The following is a 12,840-nucleotide window of genomic DNA, read 5'->3' as shown; positions in this document are numbered from 1 at the left end:
CCTGAAGGGTGGTATATAAATCAAATGTTGTTGTTGTTATATCAGTATAAAAGGATATAGTATTTTCATATCTTAAATACCCTTAGTTCTGACCATGATTTTTATCACACAATCTGACATCTTTTACAATGAAGCCCTGAGACATTTTGGCTATTAATATACCAATATGGAAAACCTTTTTTAAAACATAATTGCTTTACACAGTTTTTTTTTTTTAATTGGAGGATCAAAACACATTGGATTTCAGGAATGAATAAAACTGTGTAAAACCTTTCAATAAACTGTGCTTGTATTGCAAACCTTCTTCCTTGTTGGTGGAGCGTCCTCAGTAAGTAGAAAGATATCAGTGCATGGCAGTCTAAGGTGGAAGTGTACATAAACAGCAGAGGACACTGTCATGTTATGCTTTGTCAACTGGAAAACTTGGGTGGTACTTTGACCTCTGTGCATCAGTGTCTGCTATAACTAATGACCTTTTATCTGCACTAACTTAAAACTTATCACAAGGAATATTAGTTATATGAACAAAGTGCAAATTTTCCCTTTTCTAATTCTGTTCACTTTCAAATTAACTAGAGAAATGCTCTCTAGTATTTCTGTCTTTTAACAAGTTTATCTGCCTTGTGCAAGGAAAGAAAAATCAATTCTGTGAAGCTGTGCCTTTAGAAGAAAACCTTTGTTTCTTGCACTGGAGCTTATGAATGGAGGAGATGGCAAAATTCACGTACCTGCCTGGAGGCTTGCCGACCTCACTCCTCTGCTTGTACAAGCAAGAGCTCCGTCCATTCTCCGCCTGTCTCTGAGGGAAGGAGGAGTAGCCTAGCCTGCAATGTGGTTTCTGCTTTTATGCTGGTTCACTCTGCCTCAGCAGCCAGTATACAGGGAACATTCCGGCAGGCTGCTTTCCTGCAGCTGAGGAGACGACATTTGTGGACTTCCTTTTGATGAGGATATGTCACTGTTGTCAGGGCAACTGTTAACAGTGGCGTATCATATTTTCTCCTCTTGGGTTGCGTGCTGAATATTTCAGTGTGCAGTAGCTGGGAAGAAGATATGGGAGAGGGAAAAGGTGCTGCATCAGGAAGGAAAGACGACGTGGGATCTGACTGAACAGGTTAAGGCAGCGAGGAGCAGGACGAGGCGGAATCCAAACTGATCTGCCTTTAATTAAGGCTTTTCTGTCAAGGTGGAAGAAACTGCAGGCCCTCATCTGCCAAGTGGATGTTGGCATTTCTTAGCACACTGCTTACCCATACAGGATCTGTTACAAATGAACAGGCTGCTTTGCAGATAGCTTAGCAACTAAGCAAATTTATATATTGTACTAAGCCAAAAAACAGAAATATGCCTGGTTCAGCCACTGCTATTCATCAAGAGAGACTGAAGAAGGCAACTGTAAGGCCAAATACACCTGTTTTGTTCACCATTGATGAGGAAGATGAGCAGCAAAAGAACAGCCATTCCAAACGATCAAAAGGTATGGACTGGTTATGCAGGGAAGCCAGCATTGCCTAGAGTATGTGTACAGATCAGCACGTATGTTTTGCTAGATGGGCTGCATAATGTCCAGAATGGCTGTGGTCTGCCTGTTCTGTCTGTTAGCAGATTTTCTTGTGTAATAGGTGTATTTTTGTGTGGTAAACTCTTTAAGGGTAGGATTCTGGTCTGTGGGTTTTAAGTTGTTAACCTTTATGAGCTATTTCTTGTTTTTCATATACTTAAAACATGCACAAAAGCTGCCCTTTAGTCTCATGGTCTGTTAGAGGTAAAGCTGTGGGCCCAGAAAGCTCTGTTGGCTTCCCTTTACAAGATAATTGCTTGTTTTATCCCTTTGGCATATGCCAGATGAAATTAAGGGATCAAACTGGAGAAATTGGAGCTTCCCAGACTACGAAGCAAACTAAAGCCACGTGAAACTTGTAATTGAAGTTAATACATGTTGTAATATTATAGCTTGCTATATAAAAATGAGGGTTAAAATTCTCTAAAAACATCTAGTCCCAAATACAGCTACCTTCAAACTACTTTCAAGCTACCTTCTGGAAGGAATCTAACCTTTAAAAATGTTCTGTGAGTTTTTAAGGTACCACACAATACCTGTTTATCTTTAAAATATCACAGACAGTTGCTTGGATTAAATTTTAATTTAACATCTGTAGCCTTGCTCCATTCGAGATTTGAAAGATTTAGGCTACTTGCAAATAATACTGTACCTTTGTCCAGTGACTTGGACATGGATTGGACTTAAGGTTGCCAGGTCCTCTTATGCTCCCGGTGGGAGGGGGGACCTGGTACTCACCTTCTTTGGCTCCTTGAGTGCATGCTTTGCAGCAGAATGATTTGGGTCCCAAACTGGCGCAAACTGGTCCAAATTGGCTCACTGCAAAGTGCAGGAGCATTCTCACAGCAGCGTGACAATGTCACTCCCAGGAGTGATGTTGTGGTGCTGCCCCAGGCAGGGCCGGATCTAGCGTTCCCAGCGCCGGGGGCAATGCTTGTAGATCCTCGCGCACGCGCACAGTGCACAGCGCGCACACGCACCTGACGCGACGTGATGACATCATTTTGGTGACATTATTGTGCCAGCGCCGGAGGCAGCGTGCGGGGCTGGGAAGCCACCCGCGCCATTTGCTTCTCCGCAGGCAAATGGCATGGTCGGCTTTGCAGCCCCCACGCTGTCTTTCGCCTACCCCATGGGACAGGGGGCAGCCGGCTGCCCCCTCTCCTGCGAGGCAAGCAAATGGCGTGGGCGCCTGCGCTGCCCTTTGTCTGCCCTGCGGGATGGGGTGCGCGGCAAGCCGGCCGCCCCCTGTCCCATGGGGCAAGCGAAACGCAGCACGGGAGCCTGTGAGGCTGCCCGCGCCATGCACCTGCCCCGCGGGATAGGGGGTGGCCGGCTGCCCCCTCTCCTGCGGGGCAAGCGAATGGCGTGGGTGTCCGTGCTGCCCTTTGCCTGCCCTGCAGGACAGGGGGCGCGCTACAAGCTGGCCGCCCCCTGTCCCGCGGGGCAAGCAAAAGACAGCGCGGCTGCCCATGCTGCCGCCTGCGCACTCCGGCAGCTGGGAGCTGCTCCCGGCGCCCCCTCCCTGGCGGCGCCCGGGGGCAGACTACCCCCCTGCCCCCCCTAGATCCAGCCCTGGCCCCAGGAGCGTGCCTGGAAGGCCTGTTCCCCTGCTTTTCTCTGATTAGCCAGATGAGTGGTGGTGGGGAATGGGGGATCCCAAAGTGGGCTGCTACGATTCTTTTTGCATCTGTACAGAGGGTAATCAAATAGCTGTCAGATTTTTGTTTGGTATTTAGCAAGGAAGTAGAACTTTATACTGTTCAGTTTGTTGTTGACTTGGTGACTATTTATTTTCCCTTTTCAGTCAGCCCAGACAACTAATTGGAGAGTTTGACTTATTCATATTTACCTGGTGCTAATGTTTATCTAGGGGCAGTTTGTTTGAAAATGTCAGCTACTCTTGTATGCGCCTTTCTAGTAAAGTTAACTACAGGCTGTGGATTTCAGAGCACATGTCCAAATTGTTAAAATTGTGCCTGGAAAATAACTTTTCAAATGACATAAATATTAGTCTGTTCTAGCTAATGTCTTTCATGTATAGAACTGGCTGCTATAGAATAGTCATAGCTACTCCAGTCTCTAATAATTATAATCCTGAGAGGTAAATGATATTCTGTAAATAATACTGTTTGGAGTGAACAGAAAAGTAAGTCACAGAGTCTTTCTGATTTTGTTTGGATTACTTTCCCACTCTTGTTTGGTTTTTGCCTACGTTAACAGGTTGTGTTCTTTAATATGGGGGCATGACAATGCTGCAACCTGCCAAATACCATTTGCCCTGTGCTGCTAAACTAAAAATCCCAGCTGGTTTTTTAAAATTATTTTTAAAGTATGGACTATAAAATACATTGATGATGAGAGCCCCAACATGCTTGCTAAGAAAAAGTTCAGTACTGTGGTATAAATTGTGATGTGCAATATTCTTGAAAGGCTAAAACCACACTTAAGTAACATAAGAGCAACTGTGTCTATGAACTTGGCTTGTTTTTTTAATCATCTTTTACCCTATGTCTAGTCTGGAGCTAGATTGTTTAAAGAATTGCCTTGTTTTATATAAACAAACTCCAGAGGCATTGTTGTGTGTGTTCTTTCTTTCTGAATTAGGGATGGGGCCTTTATCATTGTGGCTCATTCCTCACTACTATCCACAGGGCACTTCATCTGTTAAGCTTTTTGCTGACTTTTAAAATTCCTTTCCTCTTCTGATTTTGATGGTTATGCCTAGTAATCTGTGTTCCCCTCATTGATTGTTATTGTTGCTTTATTTTAATTTAGTACAAGCTTATTAGTACTGGTGGGAAGGTTGTATTAAAGTTTATTGTTATTTTAAATTAGAGCTATCAAGTAGGTAACTACATTGAAAATATAGAATTCCAAGTATTTATGCCGATGTGAAGCCATACTTAATACATCAAAGCCCCAGTTTAGGCCGTTTCCACACATGTTACCTGCTGCCGGAACATTGTGCAAAACACCTGGAAGACGGCATCTTCTTGCACGAAATTGTGCCAGGAAGACACGATTTCATGCAAAACTCCTGGATGACAGCGTCTTCCTGGTGCGATTTTGAGCAAGAAAACACTGTCTTCCAGGTGTTTTGTGCGATGTTCCAGTGGCAGGTAAGACATCTGGAAATGGCCTTAATCACATTTGTCAGTGCTTTTTGTTGTTGTTGGTTTCAAAAAGTGCCTGTACTCATATATAAGGTTGGACCATTTCCACCGATTTTCCCTCCCTCTGTATATCCCCACTAGGTTCTTCTGAGGGTCCATTAACCTGGAGGAACAACATTTTAGAGGGTTCAGTAGACTGCTGTAGAAGAGGGGGATCACTGCTGCTCCCCTTAAGAAAAGGACACAATTTTTCTTAATGGTATGGTTTAGGGTTGCCAACTCTGGGTTGTGAAATTCGTGGAGATTTGGGGGTAGAAGCTGTGTAAGGTGGAGTTTGTGGGAGGGGAGGAATATGTTGCCATAAAGTTTAACCTGTATAGGGGAACTGATCTCTGTAGTCTGGAGATCAGCTGAAATTCAGGAAGAACTCCACGCCCCACCTGAAGATTTGCAACCTTGTGGTTAATAAGGCCATTATCTAGGAATCCTCATAACAACTCTGTAAATTACATCAGTATTATTATTTCCAGAGTGTAAACAGTGGCCTGTTGCTGAGAAGGTATGGCTTGCCTAATCTAAATTTACTTGTGACTTGAAAATAGTTGTGAGAGTGGATGTGGGGACATTCAGCTTTTATTTCTACTCAACTTTCCAAATGTCTACTGAACTCTTGCATTGTTGATTTGCTGGCTAGTTGCCAGCTGATGAGTGGTGGGGGAAACCTGACCTAATAAGATGTTGATCTGCAGAAAGCAAGCAAAACCCTTTTATAATGTGGAAATCATTGTTAAATATCTGCAGAGCTAGCTGGAGCAGGTTAGCAAACCCTGTTTGAGAGTGTACCTTAAGAAGGACCCTGACCTGGATAGTCCAAGCAAGCCTGATTTTGTTAGAAGCTAAGAAGGGTCAGCCTTGGTTAGTAATTGGATGGGAGATCTCTAATGAAGACTTGGGTTGCAGAAACAGACAAAGGCAAATCAGCTCTGTTAGTCTCTTGCCATGAAAACCCCACAAGGGGGGGAGGTCACCATAAGTCAGCTATGACTTGATGGCACTCTCCACCACCACTACACCTTCAGACAGACTTTAAAAGTTTAACCTGAACATTACGCTTTTGCTTTAGGAGAAAGAAATCTCACTTCTCTTACCCCACAAGGGCAGGAAAGAGAGCAGGAGAATAAGTAACCAACCACAACTTCCTCCTTTTCCAGTATAGGGTTCTTCTCCCAGAATCTTCCCCTGCTTAGCCTCTTCTCCTGCCAGCTCCTCCACTAGGCTCCTGTTGCCCAGCCTGTCCCTGCCCAACCTTTTTGCTCATCCAGCCTTTTCCTTCCATGCCCCCACAAGGAAGGGAGGACAAGGAGAATTATGTAAGCTGCTTCAGATTCCCATTGAGGAGAAAGATGAAGTATAAATGAAGTGAATGAATAAATGACACTAAAAGGGGGAGCACATAAAAGAAAGGTTGGTTGGAAGGGCTGCTGATGTCCCAGTGGGGACAGGGGATTCCCTGCTCCCAGCCTCTGTCCCCGCCATCACTCACCTAGCTGGCAGATGGAAAAGACGCAGGGAACAAGCCTAGGAGGCAAAATACCTCCCAGGCAAGCCTGCAGCAGGGTACCCTTCTGGTGGAGAGCTGCAGTTTCACTTCCAGGAGTGACGTCCTTGCACCGGCTATGGGAGTGTTCCCATGCTTCACTTGGGGCAGTGCAATAACATCATCATATCAGTAGGAAGTGACATCATTGAGTCAGTAGTGCAAAGATTTTTGAATAGGTAAGTGCCAGGTCCCTCAGGAGGGTAAGGAAACCTCGCAACCCTATTGGTTGGTGAATAGGAAGGAGAAAAGGAAGCAGGGAAACAGGAGAGGATATAGGGGTTTCCCAGAGGAGAAAAAGAAGAAATAGTTTGAAGAAAGGGATACAGGAGGAAACGAACAGCAGGATTTGAGGCCAGAAGCACCTTAAGAGACCAACAAGATTTTTAGAGTGTAGGCTTTCGAGAGTCAGAGCTCCTATCTTCAGACACCTTTTCAGGGGAAATGAAGAGGACCCTGCCCCCTGCAAGTCTTTGTGGGTTCCTCACTTGTGGTAACACTAATTGCAAACTATTTAACAAGTTTTTTCTGTGCGTTTCATTAACTTTGTGCGTTCAGCCCATTTCTGTAAATACTACATTCATAATAAAAGGTACTGCAGCTGCATAAATGGGTGAAGGGCAAATAGTCATTACTGATTCAAAAATTCTATTATGTTCTCTGCTTTGTTAAAGATGTCCTTGAAACTTACTATACACCACTTTTTTAGAACATTGAAGTGTTTCTTGCTGTCTCTCCCTCTGTTTTTGTACACAGATGCTTAAATAAATTCTGACATCTGGGTTTGATGCTTTTTGATTTAAGCAGAGTTGCCAGAAAAGAAAACCATGTCATGTAAATCAGCTCTGTAACTGAGTTTTTATAGGCTTTGTATTAACGGCTTTTTAGCCTCTCTGTTTGGCTAGCACTCCCGTGGAGTATCCTGGGTAACTAGCTTGCAAAAGTTTGTTCATATCAGCTGAGAGATTGCTGTGTTACACGCCTGGGCAATACTTTTGAAGCATAATCTGGAACCCCTTATAGATTATTAAAGAAGCCCCTTATTTTAGAAAATATTGCTTATGGTACATTGCTGGTCTTTTTGATGTGTCAGCAAGACTCTAAATCACTATTCACTAAGGGAGGAGGAAATCTGTAGGTATTAAGATGACTTGCTTACTGTTGTTGACATCATGTGAAGCAACACATTAATTACTATAGTCCTTTCATTTCCTTATTACCACCCGTTAATCCACATACCATTTTAATACTAACTGTTTGAAGCTATTGAATCAAGCTGTTTTTAAGAAAAATTTCCAGTAAAAATATTTAAGTGAAGTAAGCATTTTGGAAACTTTTTATACAGATATTGGTATGACATGTTCACGGGCAATTATAGTGTGGCCAAGATGCGTCAACATATATGCTTATCTTAAATGTCGGCTGGAATTGAGGGCTCCCAAGATCGGACAACATCAGGCATGTTCAGGGAGATACGGCCAAGCTTGTGTTGGACTCTGTAATGCTCTCAGCTTTTGTAATGCTGAAATGTATTAAAGTAAATGACTTCGTTGAAATCTTCACAGAAAGTTCACAGCAATCCTTTCTCCTGTTTACTGCCTAGATATGAATTAAAGGGAAAGAATATTTACTTGTTTGACAACAAGGACAAATGTGTACTGGAACACTAAACAACATTGTTTTCTATAGTGTCAAAGAAAAAAAATAATTAAATGAAGAAAAGGCCCATTCCTTACCTCCGCCTTGGTGTACGGAAAGGATGTGTGTGATAATCATAGAGGTTTAGCATCTGATTCCTGCATAGTGTGTGTGTGTGTGTTTTTAGCCATAAACAGTATTGTTTATCTAGAAAGTGGTGGAGGAATTCTTTTATGAACATCTAGGTATACTGTAGCCTTACTGTTCTGAAAATGTAAAGGGGATAAGATGTTTATGAGAGAGAGAAACTCATTTTATGAAGATAGTGTGCTTATTTTGCATTGCTTTTCATATTTTGCATAGAGTGTTCCAGAAGGTGGAAAGGAGAAATTGCAAGAATATTAATTACGAAAAATGGTAAATGAAAGCTTTGACTATTGACATTCAGAGAAGATAAGCAGATCAAGATGTGGAACTATATATTTTTTTCACCTGAAATTTGGCTGGCAGCCCACTGAAGCTGAAGAGACAGGCTGGCTCGCTTCTTTTATATTTTCACTTGGTCAGTACTTTTATCAACTCAGGTATGGAATTTTGCTCCTGCCAGGCCAAATGGTAGAGCTTAAGCAATTTAGAGTCTGATGAAATCATCAGAGCACAGCCCATCTGGAGTGCCTTTTCTTAGCCTCTGAAAGAAAATAAGTGCCTCATTCTTTTTACAGCAGCAATTCTTATTCTTGCCCCAACACACCCACATAAACAACATTAACTCAATTACTCATAAATCCTTATTGTACCTTTCTGTTCTTCAGAAACTCTTCCTCCCTTCTCAATATGGATTAACCTGCCTTTCCAGTGCCATTCTAGTGATCTGAAAGTTGCCACCAAACCTTACTTTGCCTTGTACTTTGGGCATGACAGATGTCATTGACAGCCTACATGATGTCAGGGCTGCCAAGAACTGCCCAGGGTCTCCAGAGATTCCTGCTCTTAACTCTTAATGTAGAAAAATTACCTGCCCAGCAACATGGACCCCGAGAAAATAGACTCTCTGTCTCTCTCCTTGCATGATAATGTGACCATAGCTTCCTACTAACGCAGATAATCAGCAGTGCTTGCTGGCTTCTTGCACCATGTATCAATACTACCTGTGCAACTTCATGTCTTGGATGTTCCTTACTGTAAACAGTGTTCCTCATCTGGGCCTGAGCAAAATAGTATAATTCAAAATAACCAGAAAATTAATTGAATATAAAATAAATCTGGCTTTTAAGGCTGAAGATGGATATCTCATTTTAAGAGTTGGAGAAGTGCTTATTAAAGCAGTATCATTGTCTCCAATCTAATTTTTTTTATTCTGGGGTAAGCTGTGAAAAAGCTGCTTCTGCGGCATTTTAACATGTTTTATTTCAAAAAATCTGATGGTAGTATCCTTCTGTTAGGTAACTCACAATGTGTTACTGAAGCTCCTTCCTCTCACTTTTTTGCAAGTATTTAAAAATATTTGTGGATTTATTTTTGGAGAGATCTGAGAGAACACTGAATATGCTGCTTAAAAAAACAAAAGGCAGTCAGTCTGTTTGGTACACAAATGGTAGAAAGAGTAAGTGCTGACCCAGCTCCCTGGTGTGGTAGCCAGTAGCCAGTGTAGAGTTTAAGTTTCTGGTATGTATGTCTTCACATTATAAACATTGGTTTACATTCTAAAACTTGGTTCACACTGAGTGCTAAGTGGTGTCCTTTTGTTAAGATACTAACACTTTCACTTAAATTTTAATGCAGAGGGTTGCCAGCTGCTGCCCCTTGCCAACACTCAATGGCTGGCAGGGAGGGGGAGAGAATGCATCACAAGCGGGGGGAACCAGGCTGGCAGGTACATGGGCAAAATGAGTGTGCGTGCACTCATGCCCCCATCCCAGTGTTTATGTAATTTCCAGCATGACCCAGAAGTAACAGGACACACCAAGGTAATTTGTAAAAGATTTTCCCTAAACATAGTGAAAATGTTACGTTGTGGGACAATTTTTAAAGATTTGGCCCTCGGTGTGAGTGTCAGGTAGTTCCACCCCCCACCCCATTTTTGATAGGGGGCACCTGGCAACCTTGTGCATGCATCTAGTAATTCCTGGTTGCTTGTCACTTACAGTTTTGATTAGAGAATCCAGGTGTAGTCACGTAGATGACAGGTATATTTTATCATATCTGTAATTATAATAGTATTAGGTATGAGGTTGTCAGTTGCCTGGAGAAAGATGTCTTGTTTCTTCAAGTATGAGGGCTGAAGTAGCTCGGACTGAGAGGGAAAACATCCTTGGTGTCATAGTGGATAGCTCAATGAAAGTGTCAATCCGGTGTGCCGCAACAATGAAAAAGACAAATTCTGTGCTGGGGATTATTTTGTTAATAAAATTAAAATCTTGTTAATAAAATAATAATAAATAAATAGTTGTTAGGAAAGGGATTGAAAATGAAACAGCCAGTTTTGGTGTAGTGGTTAAGAGCAGCGGGACTCAAATCTGGAGAACTGGGTTTGATTCCCCACTCCTTCGCTTGAAGTCAGCTGGGTGACCTTGGGTCAGTCACAGCTTCTAGGAGTTCTCTCTGCTCCACCCACCTCACAGGGTGATTATTGTTGTGGGGATAATAACAACATACTTTGTAAACTGCTCTGAGTGGGTATTAAGTTGTCCTGAAGGGCGGTATATAAATTGAATAGTGTTATTATTGTTATTATAACACCTCTTTATAGATCTTTGGTATGACCTCCTTTGGAATACTCTGCATTTCTGGTCACTGTATCTCCAAAAAGAGCTGGAAAAAATACAGAGGAGGGAAACCAAGATGATTAGGGGGATTGGAACACCTTTTCTATGAGGAAAGTCTGAAGAACCTGTGACTTTTCAGTTTAGAAAAGAGGCAACTAAGGGGGGGGGGTATGATAGAGGTTTGTAAAACTTCTTATTTTTACATTTTATTTTTCAACAGTATCTATGATCTTCCTTTTATTTATGTATCCATTCTCTCTCTTTTTGCTTAAGAGACTAAATTTTGTAAGATAGTTGGGTGTATTATCGTCTGTTGAGCTTCATGCTCAGTAGAAATATCTGGAAGCTAATTTATACTCAGACCCATACTCTCACAATAGCAGCCTCACACTGGCTTCTTTCATTGGTCCACTTGCCTAAGCTACAATGCAAAGTGCGCTCAGAAGTAGTCAGAATGTTCAGTTTATTTATTTATTTTCCAGAGCTGATTCTTACGTGGCCTACATGCAGAAATTAGTTATGCCCAAGATTGTTGGGGAGAACAACTGACTTGTTGGGGAAATGCAGCATTAAAATGTTTTAAATAAACTTCATGCTGAAAAGTCTCCAAAACAACTGCTCTGCAATTTTCATCCAAATCCCACACCTTCTAGAAAATTTATTTTGTGTTGCATCTATTTGCTGTGGTTTAATTAGCAGAAGAAAATAGATGTAGAACCCACTTCTGTGAAGCTCATATACATAGTCCCTCCATAAATAAATTCTGAACTGGTCATGATAGATAAGATGGGGGTGGCAGGCATCTGATTGCATTTAATTTCATTCCAGCTGTCATGTCTCTATGCTGTGCTGAATGATGGCCCTGATGGATCCTGGATTTAGCCTTATGTATCCAACCTTTGTTTTGGTTTATGTTTAAGATCCCTGCTGTCCCTATAATTTAATGCAAAACTTTAATATCACAAGGATATAGGAACTGTCAAAGAATATTGCTCTCTTCAATAGCTAGGGTGCATAAAGAAAAAGATGGTGCAGAAAGAAAATTGGTGGATTAGAGGGTTAGGTAAGTGTGAGGTGTCTAAACATTTGGTGTTGAAACTTGGGAAACTGGAATGATTATTTCAGACCTTGTCAAAGGAGAAGTGTACATAGTTCTTTTCTCCAGTAAGCATTCTGCCAGCTAACTGTGACACTCACGGTGGGGCGAGGGAGAGCACAGCTCTCTGTGAACTGATGGTATGCTTCTGTAGCCAGTACTCCCAGCTGTATCTATATACAATTGTCTTATTCTGTATTAAGTGTTGCCAAGGTCAGGTGAGGAGTACTTGGGACTATTGCAGATCTATTGTGTGAAGTAGCCCCCAAACCTCACTTCTGGTGAGCATAGGATGTTTCTGTCTAATGCATTTCACTGGTATTATGTTCTCCTGGGATAGGATGCTACTGGGAGATGCTTATGTGAACAGAAGCTTTCAATTAAAATGACTTTGCTTAAAAATGTATTTGACACATTTATTTGGTAAGATTAGAAATGCTATTTAAATGAAGTTGTATTGGATAAAATACAACTGCAAGGCAACAATTGCAAGGCAACTTCACAGCACAGTGTGAAGAGACGCCTGCTTCCGCTTGCCCAGTAATAATGAGACTGTGTCATCTTTAGTAACTAGGAAACCTCCATCATCCCCTACCAGCAAAATGCTGTCTTCCTTATTTATAGCTCCTACTAGAATGTCACAGTTTCAGCTAATCGGAAATTAGAGATCATGAAGGCTTGTCTATTCTAACTGTGTGGGCAGCAGACCCCACTGCAGAGCGTTGAGAATGTAGGTGTTGGGAGGAGTATATGTAGGGAGGAGTATATGTAGCTGCTTTGCTTACTGTAACGGTGGTGTGTTGCTGAGGAGCATAAGAGCTAGTTATTTCTGAACTGGGAGTGTAGGGGGAGGCTTTTTGAAGTTCTTGTATTTGCTCCAAGTGACTGCTTTATTGCTGAAAGGTCTTCGCTGAAGAAGCAGCAGATAGGAGCTAGGAAAAAAGCAAGTTCCGTTGGATTCTCAGTCGGGACATTGCTGCAGAGCGGTTACTTTCAGATTGCTAAACTCTTTTATTCTCATGTGTGTTCTCCCTCCTAGCCTCTCTTGGCTGAATTCACTTCTTGGA

The 12,840-nt window shown here is 42.1% G+C and overlaps 1 protein-coding gene across 2 annotated transcripts in view; it reads left to right on the top strand.

Annotated features, from left to right (window-relative positions):
- Positions 1-12,840, top strand: part of MAP7 (microtubule associated protein 7) — a 160,639-nt gene that overhangs the window by 33,361 nt on the left and 114,438 nt on the right. The window contains exon 1 of one of the 2 annotated variants that reach the window (XM_054987080.1): positions 1,272-1,477. The exons of the other annotated variant lie outside the window; for it this stretch is intronic. Coding sequence (XP_054843055.1) covers positions 1,345-1,477 — 133 coding nt within the window. The 5' untranslated portion in view covers positions 1,272-1,344. Of the gene's footprint in view, positions 1-1,271; positions 1,478-12,840 lie in introns of those variants that run through there. 2 annotated transcript variants of the gene reach the window in all.

This window comes from Eublepharis macularius, chromosome 1 (assembly GCF_028583425.1).
Source record: "Eublepharis macularius isolate TG4126 chromosome 1, MPM_Emac_v1.0, whole genome shotgun sequence".
NCBI classification, from domain to species: Eukaryota; Metazoa; Chordata; class Lepidosauria; order Squamata; family Eublepharidae; genus Eublepharis; species Eublepharis macularius.
Note: the sequence above shows the minus strand (reverse complement) of the source record. Positions and strands in the feature narration are given on the sequence as shown.